We start from the raw sequence: 27,008 nt of genomic DNA, 5'->3' as shown, positions 1-27,008 counted from the left end.
CTCTATGACACAATGATGGGCAGCTTTAATCGCGAATCAGTAGTAGCAACTTCATCTGCACGTTCCAGGCGTCCTTTAGCAGATTCTGTTAATGATTACACTTCCAGTTTTACTTCTGGAAATAGTACCTTCTCCTTTTCTGCCAAGCTGATTCCACGAGATTTTGCGAAATTAGGATGGTGCTGTCTAGGTGGCATGTTTTTATTTTCGGTTGTCCTGAATGTGTTTCTGATGTGGGATAAGATTAAATATCGGTGCAGGGACAGTTGTAGGTGTTATGCAGCCACCTCAGATCCTACAGTGTGTACTGCCGCTACAGCCACTAAACCCACTGAAGCCTCGGCAGCCTGTACCACAGCTGCTACACCCCCCAAGATGGCCACTGCAGCTACTCAGACTCTCAGCACTCCCCCGACAGCCACTGCATCTACTCAGACTCCAGCATCTATCGAATCTGTACCAATTGCTCCTGTAACCAGGAAGAAATACCAAAAGAAATCAGCTCTTGAAGTGAAGGATGATGACTCAGAGCCTTCTAAGGCAGAGCCATCATATGACCCAGGTGAGGGCCCTTCTCAGGCAGAGTTAGGGCCCAACACAGATGGGGGTTTCCTCAATCGTCCTTTTAAAGCAGACCCCTCACAGAAGAAAGGTCCTTCTAAAGCAGAACTATCACAAGAGGAGGACTCGGACGTAGAGATAACCTACCACTCTTTATCCCTGAAGGACCTGAGAAATATAAGGAAAGACTTCAGCCGTTATGACAGTGAACCTATTATTACCTGGTTGCTCCGATGCTGGGATAATGGGGCAGACAGCATGCAATTGGATGGCAGAGAAGCCAGACAGCTGGGATCCCTGTCCAGAGATGGTGGTATTGATAAGGCGCTTGCAAGAAAGTCAAACACTATCAGTCTCTGGAGGCGACTCTTGTCAGCTGTAAAGAGCAGGTATCCCTATAAAGATGATGTTATGAGCCACCTGAGCAAATGGACCACTATAGAAAAAGGTATTAACTACCTTAGAGAACTGGCTGTGCAAGAGATTATTTATAGACACCCACGGGACATTGTAGATCCTGTAGATCCTGATGAAGTGGAATGCAACCGATCCATGTTCCGGAAGGTCGTGAAGAATGCTCCACCGACATCTCCCCATACTAATATTGACAATGTATGGGTATAAGATGATATGGCACGTTCTACTGTGGGCGAAATGGCTAACTGTATGCGACAGTATGAAGATAGTATTTCTTCCCCACTGCAGGCACGCATCTCGGCTGTGGAAAAACTGACTAAGGAGAACAAGGACTCATTTAAACAACTGTCAGACAAACTGTCCATGATCGAGAATAAACTTGACTCTCTACCTACACAGGCGCGCGTTGCAGCCTTTAGGAGAAAACGCTCTCCTACAGGACCAGCTCAAAGGAAACGGAACACATCACGAGGTATCCTGTGGTTTGCCCTGCGTGGTTATGGGGAGGACATGAGCAGATGGCATGGACAACCTACCAGTACCCTACAGGCACGAGTACATGAGTTGCAAGCTAAAAGAAATGCCAGAGAGAATTTTTCTAGAAGGATGGCTGCTCCAGTTACCAGTGAGCAGGACCCCAGTCAGGGGAGATGGGCCTCAAATCACTTTTTCCCAAGTGTGAATAGGAGAAATGAAGGTCCAGTCCCTGTGAGCAGCACGAATCCATTTCTTAATTAGGGGGGCCCTGCCTCCAGCCAGGTGGAGGAGAGGGACAACCGGATTTATTGGACTGTGTGGATTCGATGGCCTGGCACATTAAAACCACAAAGGTATCGAGCCCTGGTAGACACTGGTGCACAGTGCACCCTAATGCCATCGGATCATAAAGGGGCAGAACCTATCAGTATTTCAGGAGTAACAGGGGGATCTCAAGTGTTATCTGTATTGGAGGCCGAAGTGAGCCTAACTGAAAATGAATGGAAAAAGCACCCCATTGTGACTGGCCCAGATGCTCCGTGCATCCTTGGCATAGACTGCCTCAAGAGAGGGTATTTCAAGGACCCAAAAGGGTATAGATGGGCCTTTGGTATAGCAGCTGTAGAGACTGAGGACATTAAACAGCTGTCTACCTTGCCTGGCCTCTCAGAAGATCCTTCTGTTGTGGGGTTGCTGAAGGTTGAAGAACAACAGGTGCCAATTGCTACTGCCACGGTGCACCGACGACAATATCGCACCAATCGAGACTCCTTGATCCCCATTCATAAACTGATTAGACAATTAGAAAATCAAGGAGTGATTGGCAAGACTCGCTCACCCTTTAATAGTCCTATATGGCCAGTGCGAAAGTCTGATGGAGAATGGAGATTAACTGTGGACTATCGTGGCCTAAATGAAGTTACGCCATCGCTGAGTGCTGCTGTGCCAGACATGCTAGAACTTCAATACGAACTGGAGTCAAAGGCAGCCAAGTGGTATGCCACCATAGACATTGCTAATGCATTTTTCTCTATTCCCTTGGCACCAAAGTGCAGGCCACAGTTTGCTTTTACCTGGAGAGGTATCCAGTACACCTGGAATCGACTGCCCCAGGGGTGGAAACACAGTCCTACTATTTGCCACGGACTGATCCAGACTGCACTAGAAAAGGGTGGAGCTCCAGAACATTTGCAATACATTGATGACATCATTGTGTGGGGAGATACAGCAGCAGAAGTTTTTGACAAAGGGGAGAAAATAATCCAAATTCTTCTGCAAGCTGGTTTTGCCATAAAAAGAGGCAAGGTCAAGGGACCTGCCCGGGAGATCCAGTTTTTAGGGATTAAATGGCAAGATGGGCGTCACCAGATCCCGATAGAGGTGATCAACAAAATAACAGCCATGTCCCCACCAACTAACAAAAAGGAAACACAAGCCTTCTTAGGCGTTGTGGGTTTCTGGAGAATGCATATTCCAGATTACAGCCAGATTGTACGCCCTCTTTATCAAGTGACCAGAAAGAAGAATGATTTTCAGTGGGGCCCTGAACAACGACAGGCTTTTGACCAGATTAAACAAGAGATTGTGCATGCAGTAGCCCTTGGACCAGTCTGTACGGGACAAGATGTTAAAAATGTGCTTTACACCTCAGCTGGGGACAATGGTCCTACCTGGAGCCTCTGGCAGAAAGTGCCAGGGGAGACTCGAGGTCGACCCCTAGGATTTTGGAGTCGAGGATACAAGGGCTCTGAGGCCAATTACACCCCAACTGAAAAAGAGATACTGGCAGCATATGAAGGAGTTAGAGCTGCCTCAGAGGTAATTGGTACTGAAGCACAACTTCTCCTAGCACCTCGATTACCGGTACTAGGCTGGATGTTCAAGGGTAAGGTTCCCACTACCCATCATGCAACTGATGCGACGTGGAGTAAATGGATTGCATTAATTACGCAGAGGGCTCGAATAGGAAACCCTAATCGCCCAGGAATCTTAGAAGTAATCATGGACTGGCCAGAAGGCAAAGACTTCGGAATGCCACCAGAAAAGGAGGTGACACGTGCTGAAGAAGCCCCACCATATAATGAACTACCAGAGGATGAGAAGCAGTATGTCCTGTTCACCGATGGATCTTGCCGTCTTGTAGGAAAGCATCGGAAGTGGAAAGCTGCTGTATGGAGTCCTATACGACGAGTCACAGAAGCCACAGAAGGACAAGGTGAATCAAGTCAATTTGCAGAGGTAAAAACCATCCAGCTGGCTTTAGACATTGCTAAACGAGAAAAGTGGCCAAGGCTGTATCTTTATACTGACTCATGGATGGTAGCAAATGCCTTGTGGGGGTGGTTAAAGCAGTGGAAGCGAAGCAACTGGCAGCGCAAAGGGAAACCTATTTGGGCTGCTGAATTGTGGCAAGATATTGCTGCTCAGCTAGAGGAACTAGTCGTGAAGGTACGTCATGTAGATGCTCCCGTACCTAAAAGTCGGGCAACTGAGGAACATCGAAACAACCAACAAGCGGATCAAGCTGCTAAAGTGTTCCAAATAGATTTGGACTGGGAACATAAAGGTGAACTATTTTTAGCTCGGTGGGCTCATGACACTTCAGGTCATCAAGGGAGAGATGCAACATACAGATGGGCTCGTGACCGAGGGGTGGACTTAACCATGGACTCTATTGCACAGGTTATCCATGATTGTGAAACATGCGCCACAATTAAGCAAGCCAAACGGTTAAAACCTTTGTGGTATGGGGGGCGGTGATTGAAATATAAATATGGGGAAGCCTGGCAAATTGACTATATCACACTCCCTCAAACCCGCCAGGGTAAACGCTATGTGCTTACCATGGTGGAGGCGACCACCGGATGGTTGGAAACATACTCTGTGCCCCATGCCACTGCCCGGAACACTATTCTGGGCCTTGAAAAGCAAATCTTGTGGCGACATGGCACGCCAGAGAGAATTGAGTCGGACAATGGGACTCATTTCAAAAACAGTCTCATAGACAACTGGGCCAAAGAGCATGGCATCGAATGGGTATATCACATCCCCTATCATGCACCAGCCTCTGGGAAAATTGAACGGTATAATGGGCTGTTAAAAACTACCCTGAAAGCAATGGGGGGTGGAACCTTTAAAAACTGGGATAAGCATCTGGCACAAGCTACCTGGTTAGTTAACACCAGGGGATCTATCAATCGAGCTGGCCCTGCTCAGTCAGACCTTCTACATACAGTAGAAGGAGATAAAGTCCCGGTGGTGCATGAAAGGAATCTATTGGGAAAAACTGTCTGGATTCTTCCTGTAACGGGCAAAGGTAAACCCATTCGTGGGATTGCTTTTGCTCAGGGACCTGGATGTACTTGGTGGGTGATGTTGCAAGATGGTGAAGTCTGATGTGTCCCTGAAGGTGATCTGATTCTGGGTGAGACTACTTAATTCTGAACTGTATGTTGTTGCTGCATAAGTGTCTTTCAGGTTAAGACAGTGGTGATGAGACCGGAGCTAGCTTCATCAAGTGGCGTCCAGTAACCTCCTCGAGTCTGACATCTTTAACCTGCAACCCGTGGGCACGAACCATGACAAAGAGAGACTGCTAGCCAGAAAGACTGCTGAGAGACTGCTAACCAGATGGAAACCCACAATCCTGAACCAAATGAACTCGATGGACTTTTTGCATAAAGATGAATCATAAACTAGTGATATGTATATCTATATTTGAAAATGAAAAGGTAGTGGTGATCTGAGTATGACATGAATGGTATGGAATAAGGGGTGGAATGTCCTGGTTTGGCCCAAACCAGGCCAATTAGTCTTAGAGAAACCAAGGTCACTGCTAAATTCCTCACTGCTTATGAGTGAAGAGCCGAAGGGGGTTGTACCTGCAGGGAGGAGTGGACGGGGCAGGTGACCCAGGATTGACCGGCAAGGTATTCCATCCCATACATGTCATTCTCACTTTCCTGCTTATCACTAACCCACTGCCTCCTGGAGGTGGGGCCCAGGAGGGAGGGGCCCTCCTGTCTCCCACTGATTGGTACCAGCTTTGCCAATTCTCCAGTTAAAAGCCTGCAGGTGTGATGGCAGGGGAGCTTTTGCATTTTGCCCTCTGTCTGTGCTGGGTGGAGCTACTGCATTTTCCCCTCTGCCCATGCTGGGGGAGCAACTCTGCCTGAGGAGGATTTCCAAGCTCTCAATCTTGGCTTTGTATATATTTGTATATATTTGATTATTTCTATTATTATTGTTATTATATCCTTTTTCATTACTATAGTTTATTAAAACTGTTTTAACTTTCCAACCCATAAGTCTCTCTCCCTTTTCCCTTTCCCTTTCCCTTGCGGGGGGGGGAAAGGGTTAACAGAGAGCATCTGCCACCTGGTTAATAGCTAGCCCAGCTTTAAACCGTGACAATATCCAAAAATTTTAAGGATGACAGCCAAATATCCTGTCAATTCACTGTGAGAGCCCGAATAGAAACAGCCCTTCTTTGTTGTGATATCCAGTGCATAATAATGGAGTAAACTCTCCTGCCAGAAAATAGCTATTAATTTTCTTTTCTACTGTCTTGGATCTGGCCCACACCATAAATATGTGGTTAGTATGAAGTATACAGTATTCCTAAGAATGCATTTACTACCACTTTCATTATCTCCAGATTTTCTTCAGACCATAAATGTGTTCTGAGGGCAAACATGCAATATACAGGTAGGGGTCACTTCACTAAAAATGTTAGCATTTTCCTATGTTTTATGATACGAACTTTTATTTGCTATGATTTTATGAGCAATACGTATCTGACCCAGAGAGAATTACAGCATTTCACACAATAACAGAATCACAGAATGTTAGGGATTGGAAGGGACCTCAAAAGATCATCTAGTCCAATCCCCCTGCCGGAGCAGGATTACCTAGATCATATCACACAGGAACGCATCCAGGTGGGTTTTGAATGACTCCAGAGAAGGAGACTCCACAGCCTCTCTGGGCAGCCTGTTCCAGTGTTCAGTTACCCTCACTGTAAAGAAGTTTTTTCTCATATTTATGTGGAACCTACCTGTGTTCCATCTTGCACCCATTGCCCCTTGTCCTGTCAAGGGATGTCACTGAGAAGACCCTGGCTCCATCCTCGTGACACTTGCCCTTTACATATTTATAAACATTAATGAACATTATTTAGAAAATAGAAATATTATAAAATAATGGAAATATTATAAAATAAAAGAAATATTATAAAATAATATAAACATTATTTAGAAAATAGAGATTAGTTTCTCTATAGAAGCTGTATCAACAACTTCTGGTTTATATTGTTTATAACTGAAAGATGTCAAGAAACAATATCTAAAAAATTCCATGATGAAATCAGACTTTATTACAGACCAATGAGCTTATAATGGATTTTATGCCAAACCCACTAACCTGTGTCATGAAAAGGATAGGAATTATACTTCTTAAGGAAATAGAATTTTAAAGATTTTCACATTAAATAAATCCCTTTTGGAATGAAATATTACTGAAATATAGCATGCCTTGGGTGAATAGAAGCTGTTTGCAATTCCATAGCTGTTAACAGCACAAGAAAGAGATTGTCTTTCACTTTACCACAGTAAAATATGAGTCTTAAGGTGAATAAAAGAGCTTTTCCTGGAGCAACTGAATGTTGAACATTTTGGAAAAAAGTCAACAGGAGCAAATATTCTTGCAATAAATCCACTTAATATCCTCCACTTTATATTGTAGCACCTTTGTGAAGTGCTAACTAGTTGTAGTCACCTGATCAACCTTTAAGAAAGCATGTAATCAAAGTACTAGAAGTACTTGAAACAGCACAGAAGTATACATTTGTGAGCTTTCAAAGAACTCATTTCACTGTTAAAGAAATAATTTAATTTTGGTTTTCTACAGAGGAAATATTGGGCAGGTAACTACATTTACAACTATAAATGCTGATAAATTTTTGATAGCAAGAAAGAAGCAATTCCTTTTTTTTTTTTTGTGAAAGGATAAATATATGAACTGACTGCTACACTTAGAAAGAGGCAACATTTTCTCTTTATCTTTTAAAATTATCTTACCATTTCATTAGTCTCATACTTTTCTAGACCAAAGCAAAACATGTTTTAATCTCCTTGCCTGTATAATTATGAGGTTAACTAGAGACACACAGCTCATCTGAGAAGATGGGAGACTATCAAAACTTCATAAAGCAAAAGCAATCTAAATTTACTTAGTGTTTGCTCTGCAATCTTCAAAATACAAACACAGCATCAATATAGTACAAAACTTCACCAGAAGTTCAGCAAAAACTTGATCTTGCCACTGTATTTTAGATAGCATTTCCCCTTTAGGCTTTAGCCAGACTAGATGGGCCTAATTGTTTTGTTGTTGGTTTTTTTTTTTAAATTTGAAATTTGAATTTTGAGAACTGGAGTGTTGGTTTGGATATTGTCATGTTTGAATAATGTTGTAGAAGCTATTGCCTTCAAACACTTTCCTGATCAGGAAGAGAGTAGCTGGGAGTTTCTTGTTGAAACTCAAACTGCTGTTAAAGCCGTGAACGTCAGGGTGAACTACGTCCTACAGTGATTCTTTTAGCTTAACTTTTCAGGGGATGTAAAAGCTGTATGATCAAATGACCTGTTAATCAGTCTGTCCCTTGCTTCCTTTGTCAACTAAATTTGCCAGAGTTAGGGATAACTAAGTTGTAACACCCCTTAGGAAAAGACTAGACTAGATAGAGGAGCACTACCCCCATGACTTCCTTCACAGAGAACAGCAAGCCAAACAAATCAGCTGTTACAACATGGGCTGGAGACGGTAGTGGGCCGAAACCTCATGACATGACATTTTCTCTCTCAGCTTGTGGAGGTGAGAGGGTCATTGTGTATTGAGGAGACAAAGAAGCTGTTGCTTGTGGGTCACCCCTTTTCTTATGTACAGTCTGTCTTGTTTAATACCTTTTAGTCTTGCCACGTCCCATATTTTACCTGATTAGTTTCTCTTCTGTTCTGATGAAATACTAAATAAGCCAAAAATCCTGCTTTCATTCTACCACAAATGTCTGTGGTCTACTGAAGGAATCGCAGTTCTGCATATTATCCATTTGTACCACACCAATTCTCTTAGATAGGTACAGATTTTTTTCTTATATTTGGACTCTCAAAGACACCAGAGGAGCCTTGAAATCTGTCAGCTGGTATTTGTGTTAAAATGACCCCTTTGAGTCCCTTTGGGGATGCAAAACTGTTTTGTGTGGATGAATTTCAATGACTTCAAGCAGGAGTCAGGCCTGAAACTGCTATAGAAATGAAGCAGGGTCTCTGAAAACTATTCTAATCAAAGTGTCTGTGATTTATAAAATTTGTATTACATTAAATTATACAATTAAAATGCATTGAGAACACATTTGAGAGACATTCAGATCATTATCGTAGTTCACTCTTGTTTATCTTTAATTTCTTCCTGGTTTCTCTCAAGGCAATCTCCGAAATGTAAGGGACTATTCCTTTAACTGATGATGCATTCACTCAGATAAAGAGACATCTTAGTAACTTGGCATTTTAAAGCTTATGTTCCAGACTTATGAACAACTTTGGAAAGATAAGAAGTGCTATCCAAATAGAAAATTTTATCTGATGGGCACATTTTGGGATTAACAAAAGCGTGGAAAGCTCATAGTACAGTCAAAACTGTGCAGTGCAGGAAACTGAAGAAGTTTATTGATAGCAATTAAACTGTTAACTTATGAAAAGAAGACATTATTCTTTGAATTTTGGACTTCCAAACAAGCTTATTAATGAAATGATGTTTGGGTACTTCACATATTCGCATAGCTTTGAAATGGAGATGGCTGGAGATGATAGGTAGTATGTAGAGACAGCAATTTTTATTTTTATTTTTCAAAAATGTTTACTTGTTTAAACTTTTAAACATAAAAATCTGTAGCTCTAATGCTCTTTGTACAGCATAAACTGTACTAATTTGCAGGGATGTGGATTGGCTGGCAGTGTTAGATGGGATGAAATAACTATGCAATATCTGTCTCATCTCATTCTCCTCCCTTCTCTAGAGTCTGTAGCCTTAGTTTGACAGTGGATATTGTACACTGTGGGGGCTCTACAAGGCTGGATGGAAAGGACAAAGCTACGGTGAAGTTGCTATATGTCATATCCTTGCATCAAAAGCTTGTGACATTTGCTTTCCCTCTGTAAGACCCTCTAGAGCCCATAGACTATTAAGATGTTTGAAGCAGGAGTTAAGCAGAACCCAAGCACCTAGTTTAAAAGTTGCAATCCTGGAGCACCCACTCATTTGATGTATAATTTTTAGAGGTACATCAGCACATTGAGAAACTCCCATTTGATTTGTAAGCCCCCTAAAATTCAGTTTCTGTCACAGTCTGAGCAAATCAGAATGTATCTCTCAAGGATTCAGGATATAGAAATTAAGCATTTTCTAGGGCACAGTCAAGAAATGCTTCAAAATTGCCTAATGTGTGAACTGGCCTCTGAAAAAAAGTATGGTCACTGCCTTTCCCGAGATGGTTGAGAGAGAAACGCAGATACCTATCCTTATGCAAGGTATCTAATGCATAGAGAACTTTAATGGTATATTGGCTTGTTGCTTTCATCAGCAGGAGGTTGAAACCCCTGTTCCCTACTCCCCAAAGGACTATGTTTACATCACAGTTATTGGCCATTCTGAGGAGCTGTCCTGGTTTGGCCCAAACCAGGCCAATTAGTCTTAAAGAAACCAAGGTCACTGCTGAATTCCTCACTGCTTACGAGTGAAGAGCCAAAGGGGGGTTGCACCTGCAGGGAGGAGCAGACAGGGCAGGTGACCCAAGATTGACCAACAAGGTATTCCATCCCATACATGTCATTCTCACTTTCCTATTTATCACTAACCCACTGCCTCCTGGAGGTGGGGCCCAGGAGGGAGGCACCCTCCTGTCTCCCACTGATTGGTACCAGCTTTGCCAGTTCTCCAGTTAAAAGCCTGCAGGTGTGATGGCAGGGGGAGCTACTGCATTTTCCCCTCTGCCTGTGCTGGGGGGAGCAACTCTGCCTGAGGAGGATTTCCAAGCTCTCGATCTTGGTTTTGTATATATTTGTATATATTTGATTATTTCAATTATTCTTATTATACTCTTTTTCATTGCTATAGTTTATTAAAACTGTTTTAACTTTCCAACCCATAAGTCTCTCTCTCTTTTCCCTTTCCCTTAGGGTGGGGGGGGAGAGGGTTAACAGAGAGCGTCTGCCACTGGGTTAATAGCCGGCCCAGCTTTAAACCGTGACAGGAGTGGCACTCCTCTATTCCCATTAGCACTCTATAAGAATTAATTTAAGGTAGTAGGTCAGAGAGAAATCAAAGAAGGAATATGACTTGCAGGTGGTACAAAACTGGGAGGAGTAGCTAATACACTTGGGGCTTGTGCTGCCATTCAGAGGGACCTTGACAGGCTGGAGAAATGGGCGAACAGGAATCTCATGAAGTTCGACAAATGGAAATGCCAAGTCCTGCCCCTGGGGAGGAATAATCCCATGCACCAATACAGACTGGGACGAGCTGGAAAGCAGCTTTACATAAAAGACTCCAAGGATCCTGGTGGAGAAGTTGGATGTGAGCCAGCAACGTGTCCTTGCAGCACATAAGGTCAAAAGCCTCCTGGGCTTACTTAGGCAAAGCATTTACAGCAGCCTGAGGGAGGTGACCCTCTCTGCTTAGCCCTGGTGAGACACATCTGGAGTGCTAGGCCCAGTGCTGGGCTCCCCATGACAAGACAGACATGGCCATATAAGGTCAGTGAAGATCCACAAAGATGGTTAAGTGCTTGGAGCATTTGCTGCATGAGGAGAAGCTGAGAGAACTGGGACTGTTCAGCCTGGAGAAGAGAAGACGCAGGGGCATCTTATACGTGAGTGTGGATACCTGAAGTAAAACAGTAAAGAATCACAGAATCAATCAGGTTGGAAGAGACCTCTGGGATCATCGAGTCCAACCATTGCCCTTGCACCACCATGTCAACTAGACCATGGCACTAAGTGCCATGTCCAGTCTTTTCTTAAACACATCCAGAGATGGTGACTCCACCATCTCCCTAGGTAGACCGTTCCAATGTCTAATGACCCTTTCTGAGAAGAAATTCTTCCTGATGTCCAACCTGAACCTCCCCTGGTGAAGCTTGAGGCTATGTCCTCTTGTCTTATCACTAGTTGCCTGGGAGAAGAGGCCGACTCCCACTTCACTACAGCCTCCCTTCAGGTAGTTGTAGACTGCAACAAGGTCACCTCTGAGCCTCCTCTTCTCCAGGCTAAACAACCCCAGCTCCCTCAGCCATTCCTCGTAGGTCAGACCCTCCAGACCCTTCACCAGCTTGGTCGCCCTCCTCTGGACTCACTCCAACAAAAGAAGATGGAGCCAGACTCTTCTCAGTGGTATCTAGTGATAGGACATGAGGTGATGTGCACAAATTGAAATACAAGAAATTCTACTTAAACATTAAAAAACACTTTTTTTTTACTGTGACAGTGACTGAGCACTGGCACAGGTTGCCCAGAGAGGTTGTGCAGTCTCCATCCTTGGAGATTCTCAAAACCTAGCTGGACATGGCCATGGGCAACCTTCTCTAGCTGAGCCTGCTCTGAGCAAGGGTGGTTGGACTAGACAATCTCTAGAGGTGCCTTCCCACGTTAGGTCTTCTGTGATTCTGTTACTTTCCAACCTGGTAACCACTTTATCACCTGTGGACTCTAGTCTTTGCTCCAAGGAGAGTTTCTGTATTTACATTTAATAAGCCCTGGAGAAAATGCATAAGCAGTCTCTGGAATTGGGACTACTAGTTTCAGACTAGCTTTTGAGTATTCTGATTTGCCATCCTGCTTTATAAAATTTGGCAGAACAGCTTCCTTCAGACAATCTCTGAAAGAGAAGAGTGACAAGGTTCAGATCTTTGAAAGATAAGGTGTGTGTCCTCAGGAGAGGATTAGATCCAGACCGATTAAAGGATTATCCCTGCAATCTCAAAGACCTCTAAACTGTAGAGAGAAAGGTGGGATTAAGACATTTTGCTATCTTTTGCATTAGCCATCTCTAGAAATGGCTGGTTTCTGTACACGATATTTGGGGCTTTTCACTGACAATTCTATTCTGCTCTGCCGTCCTCGTGCTCTCTTCCAAAGTCTAGTGCAGATATCAAACCATGCACCTAAGGAAGTGTCTTTTGTTGTATCTAACTACTGATGATAGACAAACTGACAAACTTACCAAGACCTAGGGATTACTTGAAGCATCCACAGATGCTGCTTAAAACTGTTAGGAAATCCCTGGGTTTTGAATTTTCCACTGAACTCTTGTAGAAGTCTTTCCATTTTCTTACCTTCCTGGAGAGCTCAACTGATGGGATTGTGTGGTAGACAAGGCATGAAAAAATCTCATTTGGGAAGGAACTCTCTTCTTCATTAGATGTTCCCTGAGAGAGCTTGATCAATTACTTTCTCATTTAAGTAGGTAATATGAAACACTGTATAATTAGAGTTAAATAGTAGATGTAGCCAACAGGCAGAGTTAAAGAGAAGCAACCTAGTGCCAAAACTGGACTAACAGACCTGGTGCCAAACTAGTACCAGAGATATCAAGCATTGCTTCTTCCCTGTCACTGCACGCAGTTTTGTACTGTCTTATTTGTCTTACCTTCATAGAGCCAAAAATCGTAAGGACCCATTCACACTACAAAGTGCAGTACCATATCATTTAGAAGTCTACTTTCAACTCTTCTTTTTTTCTCCCCCTTGGAGCAGATTAATTATGGTAGAAGTATTTGCCGCAGCCTATCTGTCACCAGAAAACAATAACATAAGGCAGCCAGAATTGTAGCACTAGACTTACTGGAAGGGTATTACATGATCAGGTTAAACTTAACAAATTGAATTTGCTTCTATTTTGTTAAAAGTCAGTTCCACAATGGATTAGCTAACGAAATGTCATTGCGGTGACTGAAGGATGTAAAACAGATATAGGTTTGTTGAGTATGTTTGTAGAAGAGATGTTTATATCTCACATTTTAAATAGACATAGGGGATAAATGAACACGCAATGTGTTTTTCATCAATCAAACATACTGCCTAAGAACTTTCAGTACTTGAGAAACAGTGCTGGTTGCCGGCTGTATTTCAGATGATCTTATCATGTAGATCTCAGCAACAGATGCACTGTGCAGACTTGGGTTTTTTGTTACAAAAAGAATGCAAAAGTCCATGTTTTCTTTTGTTTAAAATAGTATAAAGCACAAATTATTGCTTTTAGTAAAGTTTCACCAGTGTAAAACTAACCTGAGAATTCAAGCGGTTTATGCATTTACATGCTACGAAGTAAGTCTCGCTGATCATAAGGGCATTAGAGAGCAAAGTCTGAATCTGACATCTGACGTGATTTTGTAACCATGAATATAGTGACCATGGATGACTCTTCTGCCAAGACGGTCTGTTTCTTACCACGTGAGCCACCAATTTTGCTGGGGAACAAGCTTGACAATTCTTTGTCAAATAAGTAGGACAAAAGTGCAGAAGAGAAGAAAGGGCCTTTTTATTATTCAAATAACCATTTTGAACATACAAAAATGTAATTCTTGAGAAAGCTAGGGACCTAAAGGTTTGTTCTTACTGTCTTGAATCTGAGATAACTTCTGTGTTGTGAATTGTGGAGGAAGAGGGAAAGGTATGAAATATGTCTTATATGACATAGGTACAAGAGAATCAAAAGCAACTCTTGTTAATGATGTGGTTTACATTCATACCAGAACTGCAAACTGCAAGAACATATTGCAAATTCATTAATACCTACTTCAAGTCATCAGGAATTTTGAGTTTATATTGCCTAAATCAAATAACTATCCATTATTAGAAACTGGTTTTCTGTGTCTTCATCTGTAATACTAGTAGGTTGTAAAAGTGAAAGTGGTTAGCAATTGTTTTACTGAGAATTTCCAAAATATTAGGCACATGCCCAGTGTCAGCTAATATGTCTCAGCTGGGAAGCAATAACTTTAAAAGTGATTGGAAAAGTGCAGGAGATCTGATCACTTGTAGTCTGGGTTAAAATGATTGGTGAATACCAATGGTGGTATTTGCACCATGCCATTTAAATATTTTTTTTTCCTTTTTTCCCTTTAAAGCTGGAGCATGCTTTCTGATACCAACAAAACGTGGGTAGGAACTGCTCTTACTCTAGTTAGAACCATCCTTTCTGAAGTCCCTCTTGCCCCTGATCCAACACACACTATAATTATGAAATGTCTGGAAAAAGATCTTCTGACAAATTAGGTTTTTTCCACCAATGCTGAAACTTAACACATAGCAGAAATTGTATTGGGGGGAGAAATTGTCTTGGTTTGGCCTAAACCAGGCCGATTTTCCTTTCAGTGATTTTTACTTTCAGCTAAGTCTCCTCTAAGTAACTGCACTTTCTGAAACTAACTACATGTTTTGCAGACAGTGTCTGCTTCCAGGACTGATAACGCTCGAAGTTTGTAGTTATCGCTGAGGCACCGGTAGGGATTTTGTGCAGTAAGGCTCTTGCTGTACTTTTTTCTTAGAGAAACCAAGGTCACCGCTGAATTCCTCACTGCTTACAAGTGAAAAGCCGAAGGGGGGTCGCAGCTGCAGGGGGGAGCAGACAGGGCAGGTGACCCAAAATTGACCAACGAGGGTATTCCATCCCATACACGTCATTCTCGGTATAAAGCGGGGGGATCACGAGGGTCTCGCTCTTGCTCGCTCTTGCTCTTTCTGCTATGGCCGGTGTCCAAGGAGGACTCTGACTGTTTTCCTGCTGCCCCCGATCCCGATTCTGATCTGCATCCCTGAATCCAGCTCTCGACCGTCGTTAGGCCCAGCCTGGGCCTTCCCGGAGCCTGCCCTGCAGTGCCGGTGGGGACGTTGCCGACATCGGGGGAGCTCGATCTTGGTTTTGTATATATATTTGTATATATTTGATTATTCCAATATTATTATTATACTCTTTTTCATTATTATAGGTTTATTAAAACTGTTTTAACTTTCCAACCCGTAAGTCTCTCTCCCTTTTCCCTTTCCCTTTCCCTTCGGGTGAGGGGGGAGGGTTAACAGAGAGCGTCTGCTGCAGGTTTAATCGCCAGCCCAGCTTTAAACCCTGACAGAAATGAAATGAGAGGAAGGGAAGGAAACAAAAAAACACACTATACTCAAGTGAAGTACATTATAATTACTTCTAAAATCACAGCTCCATGAAGGAGAATCAAGGTCGAGAATGGAGTGTTAATTAAGTGCAATCCAACCTAAGAATTTTGATGGTGTATTAAAATATTACATGCTAGAAAAGAATTTACAACAAATAGTCATGTGCTTTCTTAGTCCACCCTAATAATGCCAGAAACGCTATGCCAGACAGTCAGCTACTCTGTTGTCTAGACAAATGGCATATTCTTGCTAATAGCAAGTACAAAAAGCCAAATTAAAAAGTAGGTTTTATGGTAGTAGGAAATGATAGAAATGGACTATGCTCTCCTAAGCTTTTTTCCTTTTCATTACTTGAGATGGAATTGAACTCGTGCACATGAAATTATACTGATTTAATCAACTATGAATATGTATTTTCCAAAATATATGGCTATGAATATATGGATCATATTTTCAATGCATGTCTCAAGTTTAAGAGTTATTAGAAGTCATCTGTTTTGTAATATTTAAACTATTTCCAGTGTTAAAGCTGAACTTCTTAGACACGATATTTTCCAGCAGCATTTGTGGAGAATTGTGTGGGTTTTGTGCTTACCAATGAGAATGAACTACAATGAGAAGGGGGTAATATTCTTTACATATTTGTTGTTTGTTTTGGCATTTACAGAGTCATCTACAAGAACCTTCTCCTGGACATTTCCTTGTTCTGGCTTTCCTGTTATGTATCTGTTTTGCCCTGTTTGTCTCAAAGTGAAAAGGGAGGTGCTTTGAATTTGCGCAGGATGATGAATCACTATGCAATTCAGAGTGCATTGCCACTTGTATTCATTTCTTTACCAAATTACAGAAGAGGCCTTATTCTCCATTGCATGTTTTCTTCTGAAGCCTTGTGCAAAGTGCACTAAAAATGGTCATCAGTGAAGTCCTGGAGTATGACAGAATGATTCTAATACTCATGGGACTCCTCACGTGGATAGTACCTGGGAAAAGAATTACATTCATGGCTATAGCTCAGTTGTGGGTGTCATGTTTTCTGAATGCTGCTATGCTGCCCTGGACATACTAAATCACCAGATAGGTATTGTCCACTTACTTCTTTCTAAACTTGCTGATAATTACAGCTGGTTGCTACTGAGGTGCTGTACCATGCATATAAATGACTTTTGCGTGTATACTTAAGAACTGCAATACCCACAGACTTCTGGATTGGGATGGCAGCCATAAAGTAGGTGTACTCTTGCTCTGGAGCTCATACTAAGCCTTTGCACAAGAATTTGAAAATGGCCTTTGAAGTCCTGAAATTAGGACACACTACCAGTTGCTAGTGATAAAACCACCCAAGACCACCAAGACAACACCAACACACTTCAGTGTGAAATAAAAAGGAATGACTTGTGTTTGTGTTCAGTACTCATAGCAGTGTCTCTCAAATAAGAAGAATCAAATTGGTGGTACCACAGTGTAGATAATGCTGTCTCCCTCTGTGTGGTTCTCAGTGAAGTTTCCAACGCTCTGTTGCCCTTTCTGAACATCAGAAGTCACAAACAGCTGGAACACATTGCTCCAAAGCCATCAATATGGATGGTGGAGGAGAACAGGTAGAAGCCCATACCATATGGGTTATGCTACTTGCATAGCGCAGACAAGCAGGTGGCAGGACAAATGCTATAAAGTCCTTGCCAGGAAAGCCAAAAAGACTTTCTGCATGAGGCAGTGTGTGAGTGGATGCCATATCTGGTCTGCAATGACAGGGACACCTGGGATACACTGAAACAATTGTCAGGCCTGAGATATGGCTGCTGCTCACCCACCATGTACCCTGGCAAGAACAGCCTGGACAGCTATCCAACAGACCAGTGCAGACATTGTCCTGGTGCCTTCCCTGCAGTATGAGAGCCCATGGAGAGACAGCAGAATTTGGCGTGGCCTTAAATTAAGACTGGAATGTATCATAATAATTGACTAGTCTATTCCCCTGTGCATGTCTCTTGTCACCTCTCTGGGATATGTCAAGTTAATTTCCGCTGGCCTCTGGGAAAAAAATGAGGGAGGGCTCCCCAGCCAGCTACAGTGGGACAAAATGATGTCACCTATAGATGCATCTACAGCACTGGATTAGCAGTTGGTCGGCATTATCTTGGGTTTATATGTAAATGGTTGCTAGGTAGATTCAGGTTGCCAGGTAATCCTGTGTTTAATGCTCTCTGGCAATGTCAGAGCTGAGACCCTGGGGAGGAGGTACTGCCACATCATGCTCCATTTGGGTGCCCTGCAGCTGTAATGTGAAGGTGGACCACTCTGGTCATGACTACAGGCCTTTTCCTTTATTTATGAGAGAATCGTCGGAGGTTCCTCTGCAGAGAAGTGGCATTCCCTTGGGTCACCCTGACTACTGGGGTCCTGTGGATTATTGCACTGTGGGAGCCTGCACTCACAGGGTTATCAGCCAGATCGCTTTTGCAATATCCTTCACGTCCAAAGACAAGACAACGTGAACTGTCTGAGAATTTGCCCTGAAGTGAGCTCCTGCAGGATGGTACAGAGACAGCTATAAAACCTTTGATCCTTCTGCTACAACTGTTGAAGAGCTGCACTGAAGTATGCCCCGCTGGAGTCCCTCTGCCTGCTCTGTCTCCTGTCAGCTCTGTGAAAGGAAGCGTCACCAGCCCTCTGCGATTCCTGCGCCCCTGGCACCAGGATGCTGTTCCACGCTCCTGCCGATGGGAGCTTGGCAGTGACTTCAATGCAACCAGACGTCTACGCAGGGTCTCCCATTGTGCTTGGTCCTGTTATCAGAGACATAAAAGGAAGAAGGCACTTCTTGCATTGCCCTACGTGACCCAGAGCAACAGCTCCGCGTGTGGATTTTTTGTTCTTTTGGGGAGAAAGGAATGAAGGTGGGTCTAGTAAAATAAATCGCAGGACTTTTTGTTTTGATTAAAGCCATTGTGTAACTACTGCTTGTATTTTCTGTAGTCACATTCCTACAGCTACACTCACAATAGAAGGCAGCTTATTTTTAAATGAGAGGAAGACTCAACAAAAGGTTACAGTAAAGCAAGAAAAGTTAACAACATTGATAAAGTATGCCTTTATTATAAAAGTATCAGCCCTAATCCTTACTTTGATATAAACCTGTTTTTGGTTGCTAGCTGCAGGCTAAAAATTGTTACGATGATAATATGCTTTCTCAAATGCAATGGCAAGGTGAAAGAAAAACAATCCAAATATACGTATCAAAACTAACCATGTTTTCTTATATGAAAAATGTATTTTTTGTCTCTGGAGAAATGCCACATTCATGCCTAAAGCATAAAATACAGTGAAGGAATAGATGGCAGTATTTCAAACATGCAGATGAGCTCCAGAAGCTTCTAACGGCATTACCATAGCTGGCTGCAAAGAAGGTACTATTTATCTTAGGAGTCACTGGGTAATCTGTAACATATACAGAAAAGAGAGGTACAAGGTCAGCTCTCTTATGCTTAGGATCCCTGGTAGTTTGGAATTGGAAGTATTTTTTATGAGGCACTCTGCCATTTAACTTCCAAGAAAAAATACTGTAGCAAACAAATTCTTTCAACCTTTCCTTTTCACTATAATTTTCTGTGTAGGAAAGCAAGATATTTTCTATCTTTTTCATCTTGAGAGTGCCTGAAACCTAAGAATAGATGAAAGAGAGAAATACTAACCAGCTTCTTCCAGAAAAATTTCTGTATCTATAGATTCATATATTTTAGGGTTTCAAAGGAACATTATGATTATCTAGTCAGAACTGCCTGACAGGCTGTAAAACCTCACCGAGTAATCTCTCCATCAAGCACATAACATCTGTTTGAGTAATTGCATACCTCTTAGAGAGATATCTAGTCATGATTTAAGGGCTGCAAGTGATGAAGTTCTGCAGTCCTTACTCAGGATTTGACTCAATGAAAAACATTGGCATATTATGCTCTCTGTCTGTTAGGTTTGGAGGAACAGGAAGAAATACCTGGCTTTAAATAGAGTCTTGTTTGAAATCTGTATGAATAAACTCTACAGAATTTAAAACAAACAGAAAGAGAATGCATCATAAGAATACTTGTGCACCACCTCCTCTTTTGTAAGAACACAAAACCATATTCTTCTATCCTTTTTCTTGGGATTTTCAGAGAGCGTTGACAAAAAAGATGAATCCTGCAGGTTTAAACTGATTTACTTTCCTAATTCAGTGACCTATGGGAACAGTTTCCAGCCCTCTGTATGATGCTTTGTTCCTAATATACAGTCTAGTCTTGTTTTACACGTGGTAATACTCCACCTTCAGTATCTTTTTAAAGACACTGATGTCAAGAGAATTACAGCAATGGCAGCAACTTTAAGAAGTGAGATAAGTTCTCGCACAAGTGCCATAGGAATTCAAACTTCCGCGCGCTAACAAGACTTCAGGTGTTCAGACTTGACACCAGGGCAAAATGGTGACAGAACTGCTCACTTATAGACAAATACCACAAAAGCATATGAGCTCTGTGGCAGAAATGAGGACTAACTGGCATTCTGATCAACATATTTGTGCCTGCAATGGAAGCTGTGTAAATAAACTTGGTTATTAAATGTGATCAAGAAACCTGATAAATATACACAGCCAAACGATGGCATTTTCTGAACAGATGTGGACACAATATGTTTACAGATCATGTCAGGATGTGAACCTATGCTCATATGCAACTTTAAAGTACACACTGCCAGAAATTACTTGCCCTCTTTCCAACACATTAATAAATAGTCGAAAAATATTTCAGAATACAAAAACATTGCCAAAATATGGTCATATTGGTCATCTTGTTTTCTGTGGTAGTAAACATTATGCATACATAAACATTCAAACTATGGTAGCTCTTCTCTTTGAAATAACAAATGTTTCCAATATTCATTTGCACCATCTGATACAAGAATAGATTTTGCTTACGTCCAGTGGTGTCCTGCTATTGCTTGAATTGACTGTCACAGCTGAAGGTCATGGAGTGACTTGGTGCCAATACAAACAGACGAAATACTGGGAAACCACTTTTAAAAAAATCTTACCTTATTAAAAGCAAGCACAAACTCCTGGAAAATGTAAACTATTCAAAGAGAAGCATCAGAGAAAGATGAGAGAGGCTTCTCAGCTCATCTTTCAAAGGTAAATCAACAGAAAAAGCAGTCATAATATTTGCACACCTAAATAAAACAAGCTAGGATTTTACTTTGGGGCTTAAAACAGCTCAGTTCATTTCCCTAGTCAGACAGAGACTTACTGTGTGACCTTGGATAAATTGTCTGGGACAAGGGTTTTTGAAGGTATGTAAATGCCTAGATGTAAATTTAGATGTGCACTGGGGTGTTTGCTACAGATTCTCATAACTAACAGGCACTGAAAATGAGTGCATACCTACCTTTAAAATTATTTTTAGGTGTTTTTCCCAAGGGTAATTCTGTGCTTGACTAGGGGTTCATAAGCCCATGAATCTGGGCTATTATAAACAATGAGATTCAGAATTATTTTCACTTTACATTTTGTTGACAAGGTAGTATGGTGCCCAGGAAGCCTTTGAGAAATTACAGTTCTGACAGTCTGCTCTAGGAAAGTAGACTCTATTCCCCTCTGTAACATGAGAATATTTGTACCTTCACTAGGAGCTGTCAAATAAACACAGGACACATTGTGAGACAGTCATAGTGTGTCATAATGTAGCCATGTTTCAAGCTTGCGTTAAGACAAGGAAAATATCCTCTTGCTGCATAAAGAATATATCTTTGTTCTGTAATTTGCTCTCCCTATTTCCACAATTCGTCCGAGGAGGGAGAAAGAATGCATCTCAATTCTTATACAAAAATATAAATTAGGTGGCGGGGGGGGTCCTTACACCAAAAATTGATAGCGTGTAAGTAGCAGAAATCGCACAGCTGAGTGCTGCTTAGTACCTCCTGGAGGTTGCTCAGCACCTCAAAATCAGGGCAGAATTTGTATATTTGTTTCAGGCTTGATTCTGCAATACTAAATTAAATGAGTCATCTCCACTTATGCAGAATTCCCTTGAAATCAAGAGGACTAATTACACAACAATCACTCAGGATGGAGGGGGTTGCAGGGAGGCCCTAAGAGAGCACAGCTACATGCACTTTAGACAATTGAAAAAGCTCTTTCAATAATGCACATCGCGCATCTATGAATAAGTTAATTGCTGACGGGAAGGTACTAGTGGTGTTTATTAAACATGATGGCTAAGAAGCAACATCTGGCTCAAAGAATCCCTTGATTTGAGGAGCCTGGAAGGCATATCAGGGAAAAAGAATTTAAACATATTTCTTATAAACCTTCATAAGCATTTGCTATGAGCAACCATCAGAGGTGGGATAATGCAGAAGGCGGGTGGTTACTCTGACAGTTACTATAGACCAATGCTTGACTGTCACAGATTCCATTACACATAAGAGAAACTATATTACAGTCAGAAAAGGGCATTCTCAGATTTCTAGATCATAAACTTCAACATTTACACTTGTCATTTTTTACCTGCCACAGTGGACCAGTAAGATATGGCTACTGAGGATCTTCATGTTGACGAAGTAGATAGATAGTGCAGATATTGTGCGATTGATGTATGCCATTTAACAGCTTAGTTTTGCTATACTTTTTAGTTTTATAGAAATACATTTATTCTTTGTACTAAGAGGCAAAAAACATTTCTGCTTCAAATTATTCAGCTATGGTTAGTCCACTTTAATTATTGCATATAAAAATGTTTTATTCTTTTCTTCAAACAGACTGGCAGAGATCACTTAGAGCATTCAACTAGAACAGTCTCAATAAAAACTAATCAAAAGCTCCTGTGAGTTTGAGCATGGGATCTGGTAAACTCAGTAACAAATAAAACATAATTCTAAACATTCATGTTTACAAAAAATATTACAAAATCTGAACAATAAGTTAATAAAGTGAAATAGTTATCTACTGTTCAGATATAAAAATCCCAGCAACTTAATTTATATATCACTATGGCAGACATGACAAAATTGTGAAGAATGCTATCCACTGTCACAAGTGGTACTTCAAGATTTCCAATAGAAAACTTATATTTTAATTTTCTGTTCATATATAGCCAAAAGTAAGAGGCAAAGCCAGCCTAATAGTAATCCAAGGTTCTGTAGGAGAAACATCAACCAGGGTCGCCGTGTCTGAATATGAGTCATTTCAGGAAGCTAAAAAAAGAATAAGACACCAGAATGAGAGCCAGATATATTAATCTCTGGGAAAAAAAGTCTTATGGGAAAACAAGGCAAACTTCATTAAAAAAAAAACTTTCAAAATGCTAAGTTTCTGAATATAGCTATTAATCTGTAGCATGTTCTGTACATTGTAACAATGCTGATCTCCACAATGAAATATTTAAATTAATCAAATTCTATCCATTTTGGTTCTTTTACTAGCACCGACAAGAATTATAAATGAGATTCCAAAATTTGTTAGCTTCTCAATAGCTTTTAGTAATTTTATACAGCTGTCAATAAGGAAATGCTTATTTAGTAAAAATAGCGATTCCCTTTTGTGGGAATAAACTTGTTTGAGATTTTTTGTTTTATTACTATATATAGGGTCAATCCTGCTCTTACTGAAATAACTGGCAACACTCCTATTTACTTGGGTTTTAGCAAACATACAAGTAGAAAACAGGATTTTTAAAATATGCTTGAAAAAATGACATTTAATATTTTTCTCTGTGAGTTTTAAATCAAATAAAGGAGAAGCAGCTGTTTATAATCATATTAAAAGCTACTTACATTGACGTTCCACCCTACATGGTCTCTTTTATCAAAGTTTTAAACAAAATGTATGTCTCAGCCTGTGAAAATGAAGCCTCAGGCTCAGACTCTCTTAGTATTTATGCTTTAGGTATTATAGACACCAGGGGAGACACTAATGACTGCTGATACTTTCACGTCAACTTTGGAAATAAATATAGAGCAATGGCCTGGTACTAACTTTTGGTTTAGGTTGGGTTTTGGTTTTTTTGTCTATTTGTTGTGGACTTCAAGAGCGAGTGGTCCTGGCACTCGCCCATCATCCCTTCCTGCTCCACTCGCAGCCTGTGCTTGAATGAAGCTACTTATTTCCTCTGCTCTTTAGAGCCTCCTCACAGGAGCTGTAACAGTGTCAGCCACCGGGAGACAGTGCAGTGGTGCTGACCAAGGAGGCTAACAGGGTATCCTTGCATCTGTTTGCTATGCTTGTCCTTCCCTCGGTCAGAGGGGGGTCTCTGGGTCTGCTTGTCCTGCACTTTTCTTTCTCTGGAAGTTGGCATGGGCCCAAAAGAAAACTAGCGAAAAATCTGTCTCCACTTTCAAGTTTTGTGTAAAAATAACAGGCAAACCCATACGTCCTGGATTTTCGTAACAACTAGGCAGTGGTTTAAATTATGGTACAAATTCACATCTTAGAAACTCATGTAGTTATATTTAATTTATATTGAAGGATCATCAGAAGCTTTTAATCTAAAGTAACTGTAAACACCTCAAAGTTCTGATGTAAATCAAAATCTGAACTGACAGCTTGTAAGTGTTCGGAGCATGTGGTTTTTGTTGTATATGTAAGTAAAAAACGTTAATTAAGACCCAGGCCTGAATTCAGGGTTCCAAGCCTTTGGTCTTTCTTATTTATCCTTATAATCAGTCTATTTTGTCCTCTTCCCCAGTGTCTGAGTGAACAAGTTCTTTAAATAGGAAACTTTTTCCCGTCTCACTGCAAAAGCTAGTATTTTCTCTTATCGCTGTCAGTGCCAGTTTATGAGTTACACACATGCACAGTAGGTTCCTAAGAAAGTTTTAAAAAGGAATTCTCAGCAGGTAGTACCCCTTCTATGTCCAGTGCAGGTCTCTGCTCCCTCCACCTAACCTATGTGCATGTTATCAAGAACACAGACCATTTCTATAGCTTTACCTAGTGTGACATCCCTGCTTATCTCTTTGAAAATAAAAGCTGATTGATGACACAGTATCAGCTGTGGTTCCTCAACTCTCTCTGAACACAAATGAGTGTGGTACAGCAGAGAAAACTTCTTGTTTAGGAAGCACAAGCCTATTCAACCGGCAGATGCAAACCACTTCACAAATTAAGGGAAGACAGCACCACATCCGAGCTGTTGGATGCCATCACGCTTGCTAATGCTTGAAGTCTGTTAGAGGCAAAAGAGTTACTGTTGATCAAGGGACTACTCTATTCCCACTCCAGCTCATGTTATCATGAGCGCATTAAAGATACGAAGAATTAGGAAGCAGCATGCTGAAGGAAGGCATGAGGGGCTCTCAACCATGTGCTGGCTAAACAAGAATTCTACCAAGCTGGGGCATATTTGGCATGACTGCTGCACTGCACCAGCCCAATAAGTCACTTTTAAAAGACCCCTTTTTCTCCAAAAATAGAAAGATTTTTAAGGTTAGTCAGAGAAAACATCAGTTAGTTGCCTCAGGGGGTGGCTGGCTAGCTCCTATTTCTTTGATATCCTGTTGTCTTTCTTGCTTCTATCTCCTCCTTTCAAATTAGACAGCAAGTCTTTCTAGTGAGGAACCATATAAACCAATATGATCTGTACAATCACTCAGAAATGACAACCCAGTCCTTGGGGTTTAATACAATACATGTGATTTCATAAATATCCATAATGATTACTTCATAGATTCTCATTTGAGAGGCTGATAAAGGATTTTCAAGTTTATTTTCCAAGAGGAGAAGGGGACATGATTTGTCAAAGAATTAGTTCATTAGGAGTGAGTTGGTCTGTTCCATTCCATATATTGGTGTCTCAAGTTTCAATTCAGATTAAATTTGTGTTAAAGAAAAGGTATGTTATTAATGAAAGGATCTTTGGAAACAGTGCAAAGGTATGATTAAACTAATGACCTCTAAACAGACATCAAGTACCAAAAAATCTCACTATACTGCTCATAAAAATCTAGTTTTCAGGGGATTTAATTTTGGTGAAACAACTAAACCCACAATATTACAGGTGTTTACTCACACGCATATCCTGAAGCAACAAACAATTTACATTGCAATATTACACCTGCGCATACACATTCACAAGACAAAATACTCCTCCCTTCCACCTTCCCTGTTTATGGAGAAGATGAAGTTTTGCACAATTCCTTGGTGAAAAATTATGAAGGATATAAATAATTTTATCTTTTGGCCTTTTCCTCAGATTTTAAAAATTATTAACCTACCCTACTTGTTAATGGAGCTAGAATGCTATTTGTAGAAATGAAAAACATTTAATTAATCACAGAAGTAGTTTTGTGCAACCTTGACTGCGGCAGCAATCTCACAATGCTGTCCTGTCAACGAACCTCCACCTCATACCCCTCAACGTTTCTCAGCACAGAAACCAGTGAGGCTGTTCAGTCTTATTTAATTGCTGTTCTCTTATTTAACTGCTTCTCTGACAAGCACATGAATACATGAAAGCCCATAAAACAAATACTGAAAATTATAGTTAAGCTTTGTACACAATTTGGTATTTGTACCCCATTGGCAGCAACACTGATGACTGCTGTTTGTAGATGAGAATGCAGCAGAAAATAGAAGTTACTTCTGTGCAGAAAGTTGAAAAATACATAAAGCATGGCTGATTTTCTTTTGAGATATACTATACAAACATACAAAACTTTTCAGATCTATAGATTCCTGCAGTACTGCAGGAATATTTTTTTAAATAAAATAATACCTGTATTATTCAACACTTGCAATTCTGACACAACTAGGTGAGCAACCCAATGGCAGTTCTTTTGACAAAATGCAGAGAAAGGCTGATTGGAATCTCTATTAATAAAAGGGTGGTGAGAGAAACAAGATCCTCTCCTCTCCCTTCTTTCTCCTCTTCACATCAAGAACAAGATTATGGTGACAAGCTGAAAACATGGGAAAAACTTGTCCCTGTCTCTGCCTGGAACTGTGTCATCTCTCGGGGTTTACAGTTGGCACATAGCTTTGAAGACTCAGGGAAAGCCATGGTGTTGTTCTGGGAGCTTGTCGATCCCTGATGGATGCTGATCCTATACTGAAGGAAAAATATGCCTAAATCACTCTTAGGCACATTAGTAAAACCTTGCCTATTGAGTAGGTTGGCAGCCTCACTTCCAAATTTCTCTGTGTCAGAACAAGATGCAACTTGGTACACAGGGTTCTTGTCTCTTATTTACCACCTCAGTCAGGACTGTTGACACATCCACAATCCTCAGGCAGTTACTTCATAAACTCTTTAGGAGTACTTTATGTTCACTCTACTTTTGTTACAGTAGCAAAAATAGACTAAAATACAC

General features: G+C 41.1%; 1 protein-coding gene across 1 annotated transcript in view; it reads right to left on the bottom strand.

Moving 5' to 3' along the window:
• Positions 1 to 22,766: 22,766 nt before the first annotated feature.
• Positions 22,767 to 27,008, bottom strand: part of SLC39A12 (solute carrier family 39 member 12) — a 32,840-nt gene continuing 28,598 nt past the window's right edge. Inside the window, exon 12 of the mRNA XM_068405364.1 lies at positions 22,767 to 22,895. Coding sequence (XP_068261465.1) covers positions 22,767 to 22,895 — 129 coding nt within the window. The remainder of the gene's footprint in view (positions 22,896 to 27,008) is intronic.

The sequence above is a fragment of the Nyctibius grandis genome, chromosome 7 (genome assembly GCF_013368605.1).
Source record: "Nyctibius grandis isolate bNycGra1 chromosome 7, bNycGra1.pri, whole genome shotgun sequence".
In the NCBI taxonomy this organism is placed as follows: domain Eukaryota; kingdom Metazoa; phylum Chordata; class Aves; order Nyctibiiformes; family Nyctibiidae; genus Nyctibius; species Nyctibius grandis.
This window is presented reverse-complemented; position numbering and strand designations above follow the sequence as displayed.